The following is a 21,323-nucleotide window of genomic DNA, read 5'->3' on the forward strand; positions in this document are numbered from 1 at the left end:
GATTTTGAAGTGGGATTTTTCAGAACTTTTCTGCAGCAAGTCTTTGACCTGACCGCTCCTCCTGTTCTCTCAGTGAGGTGGGCCTTCAGGGTGGTAGGGTACCCAGCAGGGAAGCATGGGCTTTCACCAATAAGTCTAATTCGCCATTTTGCCTGATTACAGAGCAAAGTCAGTCTACTACTTTCAGCTAATTCTGGCCTGAGTTGGTTTATAAACACTGTAAAAGTAAAGAAGGCTTTTAAAATATTTCACTGTAATGAGAAACAAAAGAGAAGTCAAAATTACTCTGTAGTGGTAAAAGGTGACATCAAAAAGGCTTGTGAAATTTTACTGTGAAGGTGTGTGGGCTTTCAGCACTCGATGTAACATCAGTCAAATTGCTCTCCAGTTCCAGAGGCAGAGCTGACTGATACTGTTGCCAAGTGATTTCAGAGTTAATCTCTGTATTGTGCTGTAGTAAGTTGGAACAATGGAAGAGTTGATTAGTGATATCTCTTAATCTCGGATCTTAAAAAGTAAGTCTGCTTTCTCTTAATTCCCATGTTAAAAGTTAGTTGTGTGTTTGAGGAGGAACTTGGCAGAGGAACCAGCTTGGGTACTTGCTCACTGTTATCTGCACTGCAGTATCCCTAACTCCAACGACCCCGCAGGTGGCGTTATTTATAATGACCAGTGTTAAGACATGCTGTAACTTCCTTAACAAAACGAATTTTCAGATTCATTTTCAAAGACATGACATGAAACACGCTCCAAATTTAGACAAACACTTCATTCAGTGCTGTTGAGTCAATGTTTTTGTGTCTCAATTCATACTTCTTTTTATAAAACCAGTTTGGAATTCTTTCATTGGAGTCGTTGTTGAAGAACAATTCTGGCTTCTCACAGCTTTTTTTTTAAATGAATTAGCAGTACTTTTGCCTGCTTTCCATACTGGATCTCTAATGAAGAAAAAGAGAAATTACTTTGGTTATAAACACAGGGGTTTAATTTCACTTTGGGCTACAGGGTTTCCAGCCTCAGATGGTGAAACAGAAACTATTTAGGGGAAGGTTCCTGAAGTGTTGCAGTTTCTGAGTGTCCAGACTGGGCCAACATAGAGAGAACATCTGCAGTTTCCTTCCACCCCCTGTAATGAAGGCTTTTGGAAATGTGTTCCCCTCACCCCATCTAATTTCCTACTGAATTTTGCCTCTCATGGAGGAGGATGAGATGCTTTCCCCTTTGTGCCCATTCTGTGTCATTTCTTGGTGACCTTGGAGCAGGGAAGTGCATGAGGCCACCTTTTTGAAGGCTACTTGGGTGGCTTTGAGAGCGTTTTTCAGCTCATGACATTCTTGATCATGAGAAAATGTTTGCTGCCACAGAGCTGGTACAGCTCTGTTTGCAGCTTCACTGCTTTTATTTCTTCTCCCTGACATTCTCCCCCCTCCGTCCGTTCCATAAGGCCCCTCACAACCCCAGCTTTCCCTCTGGGCTGCACTTGGCTTTCACCGTGCCCTGCCTGCCTCTCTGACCGGTTTAATCTCTCCTCCTGCCCTTACCACTGCTTTCTAAATGCAGCACAGACTGAAAATAGCCCAGATGGTCCACTTCACTTTGCTGCTGGATCTGTCGGAGCCAAGGCTGTCGGTGGAAGCCAGCACCCTTAACAGGCTATTTCCCTATGGTGCTGCCCTGCGAGGAAAGCCATATTCCCCCTCGAATGAACTTAAACCCCTGCGTCTACGCTGAAAGACCATTTTTCTTTTTAATGATATCCCAGTAACTTGCTAAACGTAGGCAGAAACTGTTGCTGCAGCTTCAAATTAGTTGTATATTTGATCTGGCATAAAATGTTGGAGCAAAACTGATTTCCACGTTCTTGCTGGGAGCCTTTCTCCTCGCCGGCTGCAAACGGCATTCCAAATTGCAGCAGCAAACGGGTAGCGTCCCGACTCCCAGTGGTAGCTGACATACAATGGCAGCTTTCCAACATGCTTGCTTATCCGTTTTACAGGTGTAGCAATGATGCAAATAGTCAGCTGCCCGTATGTAAAGACAGTCGCTACCACCAAGACCGGTAATTTTCAAACCCATCTTAGTTCGTTTTGTCTGTAAGTTGGCATGGTAGTGAATGTTGGTGTTTATCTTTTATTTATTTATTTTCTTCCTCAACTGAATGAATATTATAGCCTTTACTTTCCAGACCAGTATAAATGCAAATATCATGTTTGGCCAGTAAATACCTTTCTAAAATGACTGTTAGCGTTAGCTTATTTCACACAAAAACTCCAGTTTTCTGTAATTGCTGAATTCTGTAATAACTGTGACTCTTCATGCCCATTCCTCTTAGTTAGTCTCAGTTTCTTGTGTGTGGATTTTTGTTTTTCCTACTTCCACGTGTGTTGATGTGACTGTGCTCGCATGTTGATGTGTGTGGGTGTGCGTCCTAGTATCAATTCTCATTTTTCAAATTGGATTTGAGAAAAGTTGCTTACTGAGAATACAGAGTGCAGCAATGTGCAATGTGTGCTCTTCCGTTATTTAAAAAGACAGACCTTTTTATACAGATGTTCAAGGCTCCATATTATGCTTTTGTTGTTCTAGTCCTGTTCAATTTGGGTTCTAGAATTTGTCACTCAAATATGTCTTGTATATATATTTCATTGGGATGAGTAGAAACATAACAGGATAACGGAGCATTCTGGATTGCTTACCTGCGGGTGTTTACTTGCCATTTTGGTCCATGCTGCGAATAAATGCTTTTTCCAATCAAACTGCAGTACTATACAAATCCGTCACACATTCTGGAATTATTTCATTCTCTCCAGTTTTTATCTAGCACTCTGAACTAACATTTTTTAAGCCAAGATTTAAGACCTTTCAGAGTTCTGCACTGTGTTATATGGCTCAAATTCAAGAGCAATATGAATATGTCTAAAAATGACAGCATAATATAACAGTGGAGTGAATTTTTTTAAAACCAATAATTTGCTTTAGTGCTCTAATAAAGGCCTTTTTAATCCATAGAGCACTTAATTCCAAAACGTTAAAGCTGACATCTGAAAACGAGCAAGCCTTGTGCTGTGCAGAATTAAACATTACTCTGCATAAAATAAAAAGGTACCTAATTCACCTGGCAATATGGGCGTTACTGATTGTAAAGCGCAGGAAGGAAATCTAGAAATGATGCACTGCTTTCCAGTTTAATTTTGAAAACAAGCTTTGTATTTATTTCTGTGGGTTGATTATTTGTAAGTTAAGTCAGCAAGGTGCTAGGTGTTGGTTCTCAAGTACTTCCTTGTCACTTACTTTTCCTTTCCTGTTCTTTTTCCTTTTTTCCTTTCCCCTCTGTGTGCAGGAGTTCTGCCAGGCATGGCCCCTCCCATTGTTCCCATGATCCATCCCCAGGTTGCCATTGCCGCTTCGCCTGCCACGCTGGCCGGAGCAACAACTGTCTCTGAATGGACAGAGTACAAAACAGCAGATGGAAAGACTTACTATTATAACAACCGGACCTTGGAGTCAACATGGGAAAAACCCCAAGAATTGAAAGAAAAAGGTACTTTTTTTTTTTAAATGCAGCTGTATACCTGGCAAAATTGCTTAGACCGCTGCTGGTTGTGTTTGGAAATGTGAACGAGAACATTTCTAGTCCCTTATCTCTTGACTGAGTGGTTTGAAATCCTGATTGTAAGTATCCATGCCCGTTGGTCCTGAGTTTGAAAGTTTCAGTTTCTTTGTTTTCTGCTGTTTTCTAAGAGGTTTTGGTGCTAGAGACCTGTGACCCTTGGGTAAATGTGTGTTTCCACTCCATCTGAAAGCAAGGACCTTACATACTCAACGTGTTTGAGAAGATCCCAGTTACAGAAAGTTAGAAAGAGGGAAAAATTTGGTTACTCTAAAAGACTGTGAACCAGGGGAAGAAGGAAGAACATTGAAATGCTACATGTTAGATCTTCAAAAATTAAGTATATAAGCAGATTTGGAATATAGGCTGGCAGTTACCTCCTCCATCCATGTCACTAAGTCATATTCTGTTCATGTTTTCTAACTGATATTTAAGTCCATATTGTATCCATGGAGGGTAATGGACGGAAATGGTTCTTCTGTCATAAGAAGGGGAAAAATTCTTGTGGCTTTTATTCAATTTATAAATAAGTCATTTAGGAGAACAAATCCAGTTGAATGCAAATAGTTCCTCCTTTTATTGCCTGCTGCTTTTTTCAGTTACAAGAAATCTTTGCTTAAACAAGTTCAGAACACCAGTTTAATACCCATCTCTCTAAAAATTCAGGTTTAAATAATAGATGACCTTTTTACTGAGGTGAAAGCATCTGAGACAGCAAATATCAGTTTTGCTGAGTAAAGATTCTGCGTTTCATGATGTTTTTAAGTGGGCACAGAGCAATCCTTGGCCAATTCTCCACGTATTTTCACGTCGGAGGCATTTTGTCAGTCCAGAAGTGGTGCACAGCGCTGCGCTGCTTGTTGCAACTGTTTGGTGATGTTTTTATTGATGCTTCAGCTATTTGTCGGCTTTTTAATAGAATAGGCTGCTGTATGCTGTTTCCTTTTACAGTCCCAAGCACATCTTGGTATAGGAGGTGATCACGTCTTCATAAGCAGACGCTGTGAAACCCGAGAAGGACAGGAAAAAAAAAAGTTTTTTGCTGTTGTGCTTGGAAAATCATATTGATAAAAATAGATTTGTTGTGGGTCTGTAGCGATTCCTTAATAATACTAACGAAAATTCCATCTGTGTTTAGAAAAAATGGAAGAGAAGATTAAAGAGCCAATTAAAGAACCTACGGAGGAGCCTTTACCAATGGAGACAGAAGAGGAAGAGCCAAAAGAAGAACCTATAAAAGAACTTATAAAGGAGGTAAAAGACGTTGCAACCAAATAGTCAGAGTCGCTGTTTTGATTCCAGCATCTTGTGTGTGGTTTTGCGTCTGTAGACCAGGCGTGTTGACAGGAGCCATGGTTAGTCATCGAGTTTGTGGGGGATTTGGGAAGTCTTCCTTTTGGGAGATAGCTATTTTTTAAAATTAATTTTGTACATGAGTCAAAAGGGACATTTGAAAGAAAAATGCAAAGTGAGTTAAGGAATTGGTAATACATGGGAAAGTTAAGCATCACACAGATGTGATGATCTATCACTGATTTTAAGGTGTTCAGAAGAATGAAACTTGTCACATTTCATTTTCATAGAAGTTAATTTTTAGAATAAATCAAAATTTCTGTGTGAGGAGCTACACCCTCACCTTTGTACTCCGGCCTTGATCCAGGGATTCATGCAGATCTAGGAAGGCATTTAAATAAGGTTTCACTGAAGTCAAAAGTTATGTGAACACAAGTTTCCTGAATAGCAGGAACAAGTTTTTGAATAGCAGTTACTGTTGAAATTGCAGTTCTGTTTTAAGCACAGATTAAGTGTAATTGAGAGCCGTTTGTTATTGTGTCAGACTGTGTTTGTTTAAAACGAGGTAGTTACTTTATGATGGATAATTAGCTAGCTGTCATTGCCTGAATCCTGTAACTTGTTTTTGCTTTGAGGAGCCAAAAGAGGAAGAAATGACTGAAGAAGAGAAAGCAGCTCAGAAGGCCAAGCCAGTTGCAACCACTCCTATCCCAGGAACCCCATGGTAGGTAGTGGTTTTCCTTAGGGAGGTGACTGGGTAGTTAGAGCAAGTGACAGTGGCACACTTCTGTTACAAATAACTCTGGATTCCTCCAGCGAATGCTGGCACACTGCCAGCTCTCGCAGTGCTCGATGGGGTGTGCGTAGGCTTCCTGAGGTGCGTTGCCAGTGTAGGTTCCATATCCCAGGTCCTTCATCACCGATGGTTCCTCCTGATCTGGTGTGAAATACTGGCCAAAAAGAAAAACCTGTGCCTTCTTTGCCCTTACACCTTGGGGAGCAAGTGGGTACAGCCACTGGACCAAACAGTCCTTGGTGATTTTTATTCCTTTTAGGCCTAGAAACTCACCACATTCCTCTGTGTGATGTCGTGGTGAGATTAATCTTGCTGTAATGTACGTAAATCTCTGTCTTTGTGTGACTGTGGTAAAAATCTTACTGATGGGAAAGGAATATTGGTTTAATTTATGCAATTTAGCCATCAATGCTTTTTATTAATGTTTGATATTTTAAAACTGTCTTCCTTCAAATCATCTCTGTGGTTATTTCATCCCACCACTTATAGCATTCTGGCAAGAGCATTAGATTGCCTTTTTTCATATTTTGTGGGGCATCACAGAGGCGAGGTGCATTTTATCCCAAAATCTGATTCAGTTGTTTAAAACATTACTCCAGAGCAGAATGGAGCGTACTGTGGCTCCTGATAGAAGGCGTTTTCAAAATGGCATTTCATATGTGCTGGCATAGAAAAGCAAGAATTCAGTGTCCTGTTGAGACAGTAGGAAAGCTTGGTTGCTGGTCAGTGGGTATGACCTGGATCTGTCTGTGACCATTACACATGCTTCAGCCTTTGCACATGGCAACAGCTACATAGAGTGAAGGGGGACCAAGGTAACACAAGTGGTCCTGTCTGACTGTTGACTCTCCAGGTGCGTGGTGTGGACTGGTGATGAGCGCGTTTTCTTCTATAACCCTACCACACGTCTTTCCATGTGGGACCGACCAGATGACCTGATTGGGAGAGCTGACGTGGACAAAATTATTCAAGAACCACCTCACAAAAAGGGAATGGAAGAAGGAAAAAAACTTAGTAAGAGCGATCTTATTACCTTCTTAAGAAGTCTGAATGTAATTTATCACTTATTCTGTGTCAGTCTCCAAATCTAGAAGTATTTGAATAAGTGAGAGAAATGTAAAGACGAATTGAAAAAATGTAAATAGCTTTGGAATCTGAGAAGGCTGGTGGGAATGCAGATTAGAGAGTCCTTCAGAAAAAAACAGTCTGTTGAAGGAAGTAGGTACCAACAAGGTTATTTATTTTTTTTTCTGAATATCGACAGGCTGAAAAAAACCTGTTTTTACTGATTAGAAAAAAGGATTTTGTGTTTTGTAAGCAAGAGGAATTTGGGGGCCAGAAAAGGTTAATCATAGGGAACAAATGGGCTCTCAGAGAGAGGATTTAGCTTGGAGAACATCGAATACAGGTTTGGAAACAGCTGCCAAGAGCAGAGAACATTCCAGAGGCTGCCAAGATGAAACTTCTTCCTGGCGTGAGTTTCTAGTAAATCCTGGGATGCCACGTGGGCTTGGTAGTTGAAGGAGAGCAAAGTGCAAGTAGGTGATCAGGGGATCCAGACGTGCTTCATCTGACTGTTTAGCCTGAGCATTTTTTTTTCCCTGGAAATAAGAGATCAGCGTTCGTAATTTTAAATACATGATTGGACACAGGTCCTTTAGTCTTGCCACCACATTCTGCTAGGATTATTTGAAAGCAAATGAAAACCCTCTGTCTGCCTTTGTCCAAATACGTTATAGGTACACATGCTATACTCTTGTTTTGCTCAATGCTTCATTTGTGATTTACAAACTTTTCATAAAGATAAAACGCTGAAGTGTTGTTGAAATCTGTTACAGTTAGAGAAGAGCATGAATCTACTGAGGATGCAAATGAAGATGAGCCTATTAAAATTAAAAAGCGCAAGTAAGTTTACTTCTCTAATACAAAGTGATCTGTGTAGATAAAATAATGGAAGTTTTTCATCTGAGCAGTGTGCTGTTGTGTTCAGCAGAGTAGAGACTGTAACTGATGAGACTGGTGAATGCCATCATCACCTTTCTGATAGTTTTAGCAACTCAAGTACATGGTATTTCTCTGACTTAGCTGAGATTCATGTGTAGGAGAAATAGCACCTCCTTTGGAAACCATGCAAAATACCTTGTTATTTGCTAAATCCAGGAATACTTTGCAGTTTATCTTAAATAGTTTTCTTCTGTTGCTTGTTTATCTGGTTTGTTAATTCCTGTGCACAAGGTTTTGATGCCAAAAACATCCAGCTTCTCAAGTTACACTGTTTTAATTCTTTCAGGAAAGATGATAACAAAGATATTGATTCAGAGAAGGAGGCTGCTATGGAAGCTGAAATTAAAGCCGCTCGAGAGAGAGCCATTGTCCCTCTGGAGGCTCGGATGAAACAATTCAAGGACATGCTTCTAGAAAGAGGGGTCAGGGGAATGTGTGTCTGTGTATGTGTGAGAGAGAGAAGGAGGGGGAGGTTCTGGCAGAGGTCTTAATTCTGAGGAAATTCAGAACCTGCAATGCTTTATGTAAGGAAAACAATCTCCTACTCTTCTGATTAATGGATGCATTTTACTACAAGACTCCATGTTTCAAAGAATGTTACAATTATAGCAAAACTTTTATTTCTAAGTAACTGACATTAAACAGTGTCAAGACAGATTGTTTTTAACTTCTTTTCCAAGCGAAGTGAGTACCTAAGTGAAAGCTGCCATTGAAAATAAACAGGACACGCAAACTGAACATGTCTTTAATGTTTGTGGAAATGTTCCTACATGAGAAAAGCAGTAAGTTCCACTGCGGTCTGTACATTCTTGTCCTTAAATGGGAGATGGTTTGATTTTAGTTAGCTGATTTTGAAATATACTTGATACCAATCCATTTTAATAGCTAAATTAGGCTGATAGAATATGAATGGATATAGTAACTTTAGAAAAATGGAAGTGGTTCCAGCTGCGTGTGCAGGTTCTGTTTAGATTCAGTAACTGGAGTTGTATAAGACTTATTTAAGATGAACTTAAATGTGTTGAAATCAATCTCTTCTGTAGCAGAACTGTTTATACTGGTACCACTTGGAGAAGTTATAGAGCAGGCATGGGCAGTGAGAACACAAGATCTGGAGGCTTTCTTCTAGTGTACTTAACTGTTTTAAATGTTACACAGTAGCATTAACTGTTATTAGTTTTCAGAGCCAATTAGTGCTAAAACTTGCTATGGCAGCCTCCGTCATTCATTAGTAGTGGGAACTTCAGCATAAGTTCGTTTCCCTCTCCATCAGAAGTAGAGTTTTGCTTGAAAACTATAGAACAACTTCTGTATATTTGAGGAAACTTAACCATCACTTAAAATTCTACTCTTTAATTAAAGGTCTCTGCTTTTTCAACGTGGGAGAAGGAGCTACACAAGATAGTTTTTGATCCTCGGTACTTACTTCTCAACCCAAAAGAAAGAAAACAGGTAAAAGAGAAGTCAAATTCACTCCCTGTTCAGACACAGGTACTACAGGCTTTGCCTGACCCCTTAGTCTCCAATTCTTGTTCCCGATTATCTTCCAGACCAGTGTTGCAAGGGGTTTTTGATATGATTAGGGTTTGTCTGGAAACAGAAGAAGCCAGCAACAAAAGAAGTTTTTATTTAGTTTTTATTCAGTTTTTATTCAGTTTTTATTTAGTTTTTATTTAGTTTTTATTTAGCTTTTATTTAGCTTTTATTTAGCTTTTATTTAGCTTTTATTTAGCTTTTATTTAGTTTTTATTTTTCCAGTGGTTGAAAGATCTAATGTTTTAACACAGTGAAAGCTATACATGTACAGAGAGCTCCCAAAACCTAAATAAAATGGTGAGAATCATGTAATGAATGATCTTTCCTTTTAAAAAAAAATGTTGGGGGAAAAATAAAGCGCGCTTTTACTGTTAAACAAGTTCTGATTGCAGCGTCTTTTCTTCAAATGGGTGTAGGAAAATGGAAAACTTTAATATTACTGAAAGTGTCTGCTGCCTTAAACCATGGCCCAGAAAAACATTAAAGTAACTTGAATGTGTAAGGAAATTCTTTGCAGGTCCTCGATGGTATGATTAGATACAGTACATGACAGGTTCAACAGACTGGAGTAATCCACATGTTCAGAGCCCCTAACCCTTCTTTTTACCTCGTCCATGTTGGCTCTCTGGTGAGAGGAAAGGAAATGGGGGAAAAAGGGAAGAAATCGGAGTTTTTCCTCCTCTTGCCTAGAGCTTATGTGGTGTCAGGTTTGTGTGTGTTATGGCAGTGACTGGTGTTTCTGTAGGTATTTGATCAGTACGTGAAAACCCGAGCAGAAGAAGAGCGCAAGGAGAAGAAAAACAAAATAATGCAGGCCAAGGAGGATTTCAAGAAAATGATGGAAGAAGCAAAGATTAACCCAAGGTAGGAGCTTCCCTCTTGTTCGTGTGTGTAAGTGCTGTTAGAACGAGGTGTGTTGGGTGCTGTTGGGTAGGTTAGCCTCGTTCGAAATGGGCAAAGAGGAGAAAAATCATCAGATGCTTTTGAAATCTTCTTTTTCTGGCTTGTATTCACCTAAACCATAAAGCGATAGGACTTGTGATGTACAGTGAGTCACATACGTGATGTCATTTTAAAGAAGTCCCCAGCATGTCTGGATTGTGAGAAAGGCCTCGTGATCCACCACAAGTTTTCTTTAGTAGCCCTGTTTCTTAAGAATTATCAGTAGTCTCTAAGAAGTACTCGGAAAGTTTCCTCAGTTTGAAGGGGGCTGAAGGGTCATTTTTCTAGTTATGAAGTGTGTTAATATTATTGACAGAATGTTCTGCGTGCTGTAATACAGAAGCTGTTACATTCCCCTCGCGGGCAGACCTGCCTGCTGTGTAACAGTCAGGTGATGGCAGGGAATGAGCAAACATTCAAGATTTTATTGCTAGAATTGTTTATTTCACAGTTTTCTCACATTTAGTTTGTGAAATAAGTGTTTATGTCACCAGATGAGCTTTAAAGCATTCTTTTCCAGCATCTCTTGGCTTATCTGGCCTTAATTCTTTTACAGTGAAATAACAACTCATTTGTTTCACTTAAGCTTAATTTTTTCAGTGACCCATCTTGGAAATCTGGTGGAAGCCAGTGTTGCGTTAACTTTTAGATTACTTTAAATGTGATTGATAGCTCTTATTTAGAACGTCTGTCTGCTCATTTAATAGGGGTAGCAGTTTTGGCAGTCATAGGTGGGGAAGAAAGGAGACATGGAAGTGTTTTAAGATCGAGTTCATCAGTAGTAACTTTAATAAGTAACTTGGAGACGAACATGGACACTGGTGTTAGCTTCAGTATCCTTAGCTTCCAAGAGAGCGCCGATGTGTCTTACGGGCACTGACTCTTACCTGGTTGTGGGTTGGGGTGGGAGAGAGAGTTCCGGCTGAAATACTGTCTTGTTTAATCTTATCCTTTGTCTTCTAGTTTCAGTGTTTGTCTAAAGATATTGCTGTACTCCTGTGAGTGCCAGACGGTTTTTTTATCATCTGTCTCAGTCCAACATGCTCAAGAGTTTGTGTTCCACTTCACTTAAGCAGCTCTTGTTCTTCAGTATAGCTGTACATTCGCTTTCTGATCTTTTTGAATAAGCTACCAAATTCTCTTCTTGTTTCGATTTACCCTACAGCAACAGTAGGCTGGATTTTCCAAGTCTAATTATTTCCATGCTGTGATGAAAACATTCGTATGATTATAAGTGTCTCACGTATTCTTGGGGCCAGATTTGCATCAGAGCTTGGAAAAAGCACAGTAGTGGTTTTTTTCGAGGTAAGTGGCAGTACTATTTCTACTGCACAGGTTGGAATCTGGCCCTGGAGGTGAGAGAACGGTCAGGGAAATGCTGTGGGGATGATGGGTTGGACGCCCAGTATTCCTGCACCCATAGTGCTTAAAATAATTCCAGCTCCATGTGTTTTGAGGCCACACAACGTTCACTGCAGGAGGGAAAACTGGTTCAGGCAGTGTCTGTTGTGACTAACACCAAAAGGTGATTTTCATGGTGAACTCTTAGCATGGTTTGGCTGCAAGTGAGTGCACGCAACATTTTCAGTTTGACAGCTGTGAGATGCCCGGACAGGCTGGTGGTGAGCTGCTAACCTACAAACCAGAGGATTTTTATAGACAACTGAGGTTTCTTCATGTCGTCGTCTTGGTTGCTTCACAATCTCTCTTCCTACACCTGCCCTTTCTGCAGGTAGCTGCATCCAAATGAACAAACCAAAGAACCCCTGTAGCTCTCTAATGATACAATGTGTGCCTAAACCTGACTCCTTTCTGTAGAGTTCATTGATCAAGCATCTCTAGTGAGACCCTAGGATGTTGCCTTTTTTCAGTCGTGTTCTAGCAGCAGAAATATTCCTCTGCTGAACCTGCTTCCCAGCAAAGACAGCTCTGCCAAATTAGCTCACTTGCCATTTTGTTGCAGAACTACTTTTAGTGAATTTGCAGCCAAGCATGCTAAAGACTCGAGATTCAAGGCAATTGAAAAGATGAAAGATCGAGAGGCCTTGTTTAATGAGTTTATCACAGCGGCAAGAAAGAAGGAAAAAGAAGATTCGAAGACCAGAGGCGAGAAGGTAAGGTGACTTTTGTAGTTCCAGCAGTGTGAGTGGTGCGAGCCTGAGTGAGATGGGACAAAGCCAGTGCCTGTTTCCAGTCTGCCTCCTCCGAGCCAGGGTCCTGCTCTACCCGTAGGGGTTGTGCAGTGTAAGTGCTGCCCAGATGGCCCTGTGGGCTTTCTGACTGGCTGGTTTCAGTTTGCAGGGGTACTGACTTTTAGAGTGCATAGAATTGAACTTACATTGGTTTCTGAGGCTGAGTTTACTTAAATAATCACACTGGTTTTCATTTACCTAAGAAAGTAGCAGTACATTCTCAGCTGGAATAACGCCTGATTTCTGTTTCTTTAATTAAAGTTATATTGTCCCAGAGTATTAAAAGGAAAAGGATTCTCCTCCTGTTTGGCTGGAAATCCCAGAACTGTCCATTCCCTCTCTGCTCTCTCAGTGGAGACAGCAAGAACTTGAAATCCTTTGTAGGATACTCAGTTTACATTTCAAATAGCTCCCATATCTCCTCCTTCCATCTAAAAGCTAGCGCGCTCGTGACTTTTTAATCTTTCAGTAAATATATCTTATGTATAAACCGCTACTTATTAGAATTAAAGGTCAGCTATTAAAGATTGATGAATTCCAAATGTCACTTGCCCATACTGTCCATAGCAGGGAGCAGGATTCCCCACTGGGGACGCAGGCTGCTGGGGAGGTGGCATCAGCAGTTATCACGAAAACAAGCAGCCGCTTCCCTCCGTGTCCCCGTGTGCCGTGTGACTGGAGAGAGTGACCTCTGAGGCCCAATCATTTCTGACATTTTAAAAGTCTGCAATATTTATTTTGCAGTATAGACTTATTGCAGATTTCACCTAATAAGAATGCTTATGGAAGAGCAAAATGAGGAATAACAGCTTGTATTTGGGGGTGATTTCATTATTCAATAAGATTTTTTTAATTTAGGAGATCTGGTCCAATTTGATTCTCCGCTCGATTCTTGTCAAATATTGACTTATTGCTGGTATTTTCAAGAAATGATTGTGCTTTAGAGAAGAGCTGATGTAGTACAGAACAAGACATTTTGATTCTGAATATAAATGTTTAAAGCATTTTTGCAGCTTACTAGTGCAGTTGAAGACTTAAAAGTAAATATTTATTTATTGTTGCATGATTGCTCTAAAGTTGAACAGTTAAAAAGATGAGAGATTGTGTTTGTTTGCTTTTGAAATAATGTCTTTTCTCCAAAAGCCTTTTGTAACCATTTTATGTATTCTGTTTTACAACAAGTGGATAGACTTTACAGTTATGTGCTGTGCGGCCTGTCAATCAGTTCAGTCTGACAGCTGTCAATCACTGACACGCAAATATTATGGGATTCCCTAGTGAGGAAAGAATTGGTATCTCTGTGTGGTGACTTTAGCCTCCCGCAGTTCCGGTACTTTACATTTTTTTAGTTTTTTTCCTTGTGAAGTGATGCGAGTTGTACCTGCAATGTGTTAACTGCCAAAAAAAAAGACTTCTAAATACACCTGAAATATTTCCAGTCTTATTTTCCTTTGATTTTGAAAGTGCTTAAAACATAAAAGAAAATTTAAGGCATTTAACCTGAAGCTTTCTCAGTCTGCTTTAAAACTCAAAAATCTTTATTTAAGGAGGATCAACTTTACGGAAATCTTTAACGTAAGGGTTTTAAGTTATATAATGGTTTGATTTTGGTTCATTGAGTTACAGATTACTGGGTGGTGATGGAGCAGATGGCTTTGCAGAGGTCTGGTTTCATTTGTATGGTAGTTGCAGTGAGCCCATATGATGCCACCGCTTTTGTCAGGCAGAGATGCAGAGGCATGCTGAGTTTGAGGAGATCAGGGAAGGAACTGAGCATTGATGCTGACCCAGCTGCTCACGTGCTGTCCCAGAACACAGCATAGCTCCATGTCCTTGAGAAGAGCCATGTCTGACAAGGGACAAGCCTGGTGTCCCACGTTGCACGGGTTTGAAGTGCTCAGCACAAATGCCTTGCAGCCCCTTGGCTGCCATCTCTGCCTCCCACCTGTGCCAGCATCTCTGGACGGCTTTTTCTGCTACATGTAGATGTACTGAACACCCACTGTCCGAGAGCTGTGAGTTTAGAAGATTATGCCTGGGAGAGATGGCTTTGACTCAATTTTTTTAGTTGTTTTTGACATTTTTTTAGATGGAAGCCCAAGTCGCAGCACTTGTGTTGGATGTGTTGAGGATGACAGACGTTAAACCCGTGCTGTGAGAGCATTAAAGGCATGGAAGTGTCATTTGTTTTTCCCAGGAGGGACTTGGTTGCACCCTTGCAGTTTTCTGCTGGGTCAGTCGCTGGGAAGCAGCAGAAAGCCCGGCTGGCATAACAGTCTGGCAGTGCCAGAGCTCAGCAGCAAAGTCCTGTGGGAGCAAAGGGGGAGCTGGCGGCGGCTCCTGGGGGAGCATCGCCCTGTGGAGGGGGGAGTGGACTTAGTCTTGCCTGTGTTGCAGCTGATGCCAGGGGGCTGCCAGCAGGGTGGGATAGGCAGAGTTTATCCTGCAAAATGCACCTATATGCACATATGATCTGTGGATACCTCTGAGACACCCTTACTTTATAGACTTCTGTAACAACATCTGGGAAATGTTTGACTTTTAACAAATATTTCTAATGCCGTGGCTTAGAAAGCTTCATACTTTTGATACTGCATGCATATTTTAAGATGTTTTCAAACAACATTCTTAACTTTACAATGAATAAATGGTTTGCTTAGCATTTTGTTCAGCTACTTTAAGAAAAACTGATAGTGCTGTAGACGTAGAGCAACTCCCTGCTGGCACTAACCAGCTCTTTTCTGATCCCTGCCTACTCTCTTAATCTCCCTGTTGAGATAGTAAAGAAAAAAAGTCTATAAAGCCTCTTATATGTATATGTTAATATTGCTAAGAACTAAAATTATTGGTGGGCAAGGTTGCGGGATGTTGGTTCTGATCTTTGTTTTGTTCTTGCATTCTGTAACGAGGCCCATTTTAAGGGAGTCGGGATGTGATGGTGCTCTGGCACGCCAGAGTTTGTTCACCCATCCACTCGCTCGCTTCCCTTATGAACCACAGCCATTTGCAGCTGAACTGCTTTTAGTGGTTTCCTTTTTTAAAGGGATGAGTATCAAAAAAATGAATGGCCAACCCTTCTCCCTGGTTTTGGGGTCTTTAATGTGTGCCCTGAAGGGGTTTTGTTTTGTGGGCCAGCAGGGTTTGGGATGCTGTGAAGGCAGCATGCTTTGCCTTGCCTGTGGGATCCCTGCAGCAGTTCTCCGGTGCTCGGCAAGTGAGGCGGAGCAGCCCCTCACCTCTCTGTGCCAGAGAGATGGAGCCTTGAGTGCCAAACCAGGCATAAAGTGGTGGCAATGAAAATGAGAAATACAAGGGCCTAAAGTGCAACAGGAACAGGGAGGTCATCTGCCCCCAGAAAGAGATGTAATAAAGGCTCAGTAGCTGCTCTTGCAGCTGCTGGTTCTGGGAGTTTGGGTGACAACACGTTGCCAGTTGTCTCACCAAGCAAACCACAAAATTTGTCATCAAGCAAACCACTGTGACTGCTCCTTTGCCAGCCCTCTGCAGTGGCTGTTGTGGACAGTCTTCACTTGCCATTTCTGGTTGAAAAAGTAGACTGAAACATTTCCTTAAACTTTTACATATATGTGCTTATCCATCTTAAATGTAATTTACCCAATTACCATATGTGAGCAATTCTTTATCGGTTAGATCCACCTTAAGACGTTGCCCTTTGTCAGCAGATCCAAGTGTTTACCTCTGTTCACTGTACGCATGCAGGATGAACCCATAAATATTTGATTTATCTTGAGCCCTGTTTGAAACTCCATAGCTTCTGTGGTATTAATGTGCTGCAATATAGAATCAGTAGCTTGTTACTTTAATATATGTATCTAAAAGCTAAAAAAAAAGAAGCTTAAATTGGAGTAAAGTAATAAAAACAGTATTTGTGAATCATTCTTCAAAGAATATCGATCATCTTAGATGCAGCAGATCTTCTTCATGTATCTGCTCTAGCAAAATTGTCCCATGGGGAAGTGAATTTTAGATGCAGTTATGACTAAATTCAGAGGTTTACTGATTTCTCTGAATTGTAATGGTATGTAATATTAATATGCTTCCCTCAGTTGGAGGTAAGTAGACTCCTTTTTTCGTAAGTGCAAACTGTTGGGTATCAAAGTGTCTTTCTCAAGGACTGCCTTTCTGTTTCTGTCTGTAAACCAGATCAAAATGGACTTCTTTGAACTGCTGGCAAATCACCACCTGGACAGTCAGTCTCGCTGGAGCAAAGTGAAGGACAAAGTAGAGACTGACCCACGTTACAAAGCAGTGGATAGCTCTTCGCAGAGGGAGGACCTGTTCAAGCAGTACATAGAGAAAATAGCTAAGGTATGCGTGAGGCGTTGGGGAGTTCAACTGTGGGTGTTGTGCTGGCCTCGTCGTTCTGAGCAGGTGAAGGAACTGAGCAGGAGGGACGCTAATGTGTGCTTCAGTTCAGTGCTAAGAGCGTTCTGTGCCATAGCTGGCTCTAGAAGTATCCCAGGATGGCAGCTGAGAACTGAGTGGTGCTGTCGCTAGTGCTGCTGCTGCCACAGATGTTTGCAGTCCACGTACGCATGAGTGCACACACACGATGTCCAGGAGGATTTGTCCAGCAGAAAGGCAGAGGCTCCTGGAAAGCCATTGATTGTAAAAATGCCTGTAAAACTGCAGCCCATACAGACACCACACTGATTTCTTCGTATCTGGGTGGGCAGAGTTTCCTTTGCTGTGATTTTTGTCTCAGCTGAGCTTCTTTTAGGAATATAGGTGATTCCTGCACAGTTCCATCACTGGTTCCTCTCTTGTAATCCAATATTCCTACCATTCTCTTCCAGGCAGTTCACAGATGAGAATGTAAAATTGTGCTAACAGATAGAGACACCACTATCTCCTGCCCCCCCCCCCATTATCGGAGTTTGTCCCTGTCCACAGGAACCTGCTCCTGGGAAGGGTGGTTCTGTGATCAGCATTGTGACCAAGCCCCTCTTCCTGCCACATAAACTCTAAAATGCTTCCACAGAGCTGCTGAGGCACAACTTTGTGATCCATAAGTCTCAGATCGCTTTGAAGTGTCTCATTCCAAGGGGCCATTAGTTTGATAACCCCTTATTTTACTTCTCTGTCTAATGAATGTATGAAAGGTGATGTGTCGTTCTTACTGAGAAAAGTTTGTTCTTGCATTTCAGAATTTAGATTCTGAGAAAGAAAAGGAGCTGGAGAGACAAGCACGCATTGAGGCGAGTTTGCGTGAACGAGAAAGGGAAGTCCAGAAAGCTCGTTCGGAGCAGACCAAGGAAATTGATAGAGAACGTGAGCAGCACAAACGGGAGGAAGCTATCCAGAACTTCAAAGCGCTTCTGTCTGACATGGTGAGCTGCGGACAGGCTGGTGCAGCTTAGCAGCGCATCCCCTTGCCAGTGCAAAACCTTTGTCATTTGTAGTTAAGTTTATAGAGAAATAGAACTCCGTTGTCTTCTCCCACTGCCCTCCACTTGCTGTTGAGAATTCTGCCACAGTACTGTAAACTTCAGTGTGTATGTTGGATCATGTTGAAGCATTAGCAATAGTCCCCTTATTTTTGTGGTGTCCCTCTTCTTTGCACTCCAAACACAGCACTTCTATCTTACCGTGTCTCTGCTATGTTGTGTGTTTGCTTTGTTCTCCTGACCAAACTGATCCGTGAGAGAGTGGTTCTTGGATGGCCAATGTTCTGTAAGACGACAGGATTGGCAAAATGAGTTCTCACTAGTATCTGTGCTATGCCCTTTGCACCCTGGCGTAAGATGTGACATCCAAGCAGGTTCCTAGTGCTCGGTTCCATGTTTCAGCACTGGAATCTTTATAAGAGGGCAGGGTACAAATGGCTCATCATTCTGGACTGGTATCTGGTAACATAAGGCAACAGCTTCTTGAGCATGCTCTTCAGACTAGAACCCAGACACTGCAAATCTCGTACTGTCTCTTTGGAAATAATTATCTCTGAGGCTGTTAATGCAGCGTGTTGTGCACAGTGAAGGAGGATGCTGGGTTTTCCTCTTTGAGAGAGTGCTTGAGAGGAGGTGTCTCCATCTGCATTTGAACTGATGTGAAGTCATTTTTTCTGCGACTGCCTGGTCAGTGTTTGTGGGAAAGCTACCGTGGGCTTTTCCGTAAGGCGTGGCTTCTTTGGGCTTTTTTGGTCTTTAATTTGAACCTTGACTTAAAACAAGAGAAGTAGAAAGCCTAAATAGTATATAAGAAATATCAGTGGACTGTAGAAAAAGTGAGTTAAGAAACCAATTGTCTTTTGTTTTAGGTGCGTTCTTCAGATGTGTCGTGGTCTGATACCAGAAGGACTCTACGCAAAGATCATCGATGGGAGTCTGGCTCCTTGCTGGAAAGAGAAGAGAAAGAGAAGCTGTTTAATGAACACATCGAAGCACTTACCAAAAAGAAGAGGGAACACTTCAGGCAACTCCTGGATGAAACTTCAGCAGTAAGAGCTATGTGCATTTGAACCTCAACGCTCTGCCAGCCCATTGCTATTTCTCTTTTTCTGGCTTCCTGTCACACAGTCAGATTTGTTCAGTTTTATTTCCAGCGCCCCTTTGCTTCTCCACTATCTTTTCTTCTTCATAACAAGATCTGTGCACAGTGTTTCCTTACCCATTTATCTTGAATGCTATTTGGTTTAACCTGCAGCTCATTTACATGTAAACTGCTAATTGATGATCTTTTTATCTCCTGCAGGATGTTACATTTCTTCTGCACTAAGCTGTGTGATGGTCTTTACTCTGTGGCATCTTGCTCTCAGATACCTATGTGTTTGCATTAATGAATATCAGTATAAAATCCTACCAGTTCATCTGTTTCATGTTCTCCTGCTTTACCTTCTGCTGCTGAACCTGAACTTTTGCTCTGTGATGCTGTGGAAATCTATCGCCTATCCTGTGCATTAGGGTTTTAGGGAGTCTCGCTCTTTTTCAGTTACCTGCCTACCAGTCAGCTTGCTCTTAACCCAGGAGGTTTTGCCTCATTTTTTTAAATGCTTTAGTTAAAAGTGCTTAGGAGATCGACAGGCTTTTAGTGTGATAGTATAAAATGACAGACATGTAATTCTGAAGGGGGTTTTCTGTAGAACATTTTTAGCAACACATTCATATACTTAGAAACGTACTGGCAAAATAACTTGGGGTGAGTTTGTGAAAACTCTCATCTCAAAATACTAAAGAAAAGTAAATATGTAAAATCAACTAGTGAAAAATACAACTGGGGTAGCATAAATAATCAAACCACAAGACTTAAGTACAGCAACAGCTTTGTCAGTGGACTCGAGATATTTCAAAGCTTTAGATGTAATGTTTACCTTCTGTATACTTAGAATCTAATTTTCTTTTAATCTGAATATTTTTGCTTCTTTTGAAAGATAACTTTAACATCAACATGGAAAGAAGTAAAAAAAATCATTAAAGAAGATCCAAGGTGCATTAAATTTTCTTCAAGTGACAGGGTAAGTGGTTTGCATCAGGCTGTGAACTTTGGGTGTAGTGCAGGATACAGAGAAATTTAAGGTAGTGGCGACTGAAGTGGTTTCTGCTTTATGTGAACACAGGTGTTATTGTTGAAGATTTTGTTAAATTAGAAATGCAGAAAATAAAGAAAAACATAATTAACATGTAATTACTGCTTAAGTTCAGTATGTTAAGTTGCATGAAGTACTTTGTCTGTGTTCAGTGTTTTAAACTTGTCCATTTCTTTCAGAAAAAGCAAAGGGAGTTTGAGGAATACATTAGAGACAAGTACATCACTGCCAAAGCCGACTTCCGAACGCTATTGAAAGAGACCAAATTCATAACGTACAGGTGTGTAGGGGCACTAGCCTTTTTATTGTGCTTTCCCATGTGAATTGCAACAGACTGATACCTGTTTTTTCTCCTGGTGTTAGCCAATGCCTAAATTACACTTCTATGGCCCTTTATAACCTGCCAAAAAAAAAAAAAGCTGCAGCAGCAAGAGACCTCTGTTTGCTTTATTTTGATGTTTCTACTGCTGATGAAAAAGTAATGAAAGCCAAACCGACAAAGGCGTGATATTCTTTAGCTTTGTAATAGTATTCAGGACTCTGCGCTGTCAGGCGTTTCATGTGTTTGTGGCAAGGCTCGTTATTTGTGTTTGTATTCATCCTTGGTTTGGACTCAGTTGGATCAGTGCTGAAGTGAGAACTGTGTTTCAGGACTTTGGTGTAGACAGCAAAGAAATATTGCAGTTTTATTAAAACCCCATAAGTAACAAGCCTGGTTTCTGCAGGAGGATTTCGTGGAAGGGATGGGCCTTTCAGGTGGTCTATTCACCAAGCAGTTGAGTTTTTTCACTCAGATTCAGGGGTGGAGAGGCTGATACAGGACTGGGTGTGGGCCAGAACAAGCATCTGATCAGAAACGCAAGCTCACTTAAACACGAGAAAATGAAGTTAAGTTCTTTGGGTCCTAAGGCGCCGTGTGGTTCCTCTGTAGCCGACATCACTGTGTTGAGTTCTGGGCTCGGGTGGTGCCAGTGAGTGCCAAACAGTGCTCTGAGGTGAGGCTGTGGAAACGGTTGATCTAATCAGCTGAGCTGGACTATGGCTGAGGCTTCCACATCCAAGCTCTAACTTGCCTTATTTAGATGCTGAATTAAAACCCTGGGGGGGGGGGTTATCCCATCTAGGTTTTAGGGTTTGTATAGTTCATGTAGTGCTATACAAGGCCATTGCAGCCAGACCCAGGTCTCTGTGGCGCTGAATTACTGCGGCACAGGTGTGGGCAGCAAGGTGCTCTTACCCGTGCAGAGGGCACCGTTCGATCAGGCCTAGGCACATCAAAGCAGCATCTTTCTAGCTAAGATGATACCTAAATCTCTGCACCCTCTCTCTGCTCTGCTTTTCGGTAGACCCCAGCTGCGCTTTCTCTTGGTGAGGGCTCCCAGGTGGTAATTCATACGCTTGCTTTCA

General features: G+C 41.4%; 1 protein-coding gene across 4 annotated transcripts in view; it reads left to right on the forward strand.

Moving 5' to 3' along the window:
- The window catches only part of TCERG1 (transcription elongation regulator 1), a 36,160-nt gene that overhangs the window by 9,869 nt on the left and 4,968 nt on the right, over window positions 1-21,323 (forward strand). For 2 of the 4 annotated variants that reach the window (XM_054080005.1, XM_054080006.1), the window contains 14 exons: window positions 3,341-3,541; window positions 4,749-4,864; window positions 5,539-5,627; window positions 6,553-6,713; window positions 7,538-7,604; window positions 7,990-8,125; window positions 9,066-9,155; window positions 9,985-10,103; window positions 12,145-12,295; window positions 16,538-16,702; window positions 17,542-17,724; window positions 18,651-18,830; window positions 19,761-19,844; window positions 20,096-20,196. In XM_054080005.1, the coding sequence (XP_053935980.1) occupies window positions 3,341-3,541; window positions 4,749-4,864; window positions 5,539-5,627; window positions 6,553-6,713; window positions 7,538-7,604; window positions 7,990-8,125; window positions 9,066-9,155; window positions 9,985-10,103; window positions 12,145-12,295; window positions 16,538-16,702; window positions 17,542-17,724; window positions 18,651-18,830; window positions 19,761-19,844; window positions 20,096-20,196 (1,843 nt within the window). Of the gene's footprint in view, window positions 1-1,996; window positions 2,060-3,340; window positions 3,542-4,748; window positions 4,865-5,538; window positions 5,628-6,552; window positions 6,714-7,537; window positions 7,605-7,989; window positions 8,126-9,065; window positions 9,156-9,984; window positions 10,104-12,144; window positions 12,296-16,537; window positions 16,703-17,541; window positions 17,725-18,650; window positions 18,831-19,760; window positions 19,845-20,095; window positions 20,197-21,323 lie in introns of all 4 variants that reach the window. The other 2 variants (XM_054080003.1, XM_054080004.1) reach the window with 2 other exon arrangements.

The sequence above is a fragment of the Cuculus canorus genome, chromosome 14 (assembly GCF_017976375.1).
Source record: "Cuculus canorus isolate bCucCan1 chromosome 14, bCucCan1.pri, whole genome shotgun sequence".
In the NCBI taxonomy this organism is placed as follows: domain Eukaryota; kingdom Metazoa; phylum Chordata; class Aves; order Cuculiformes; family Cuculidae; genus Cuculus; species Cuculus canorus.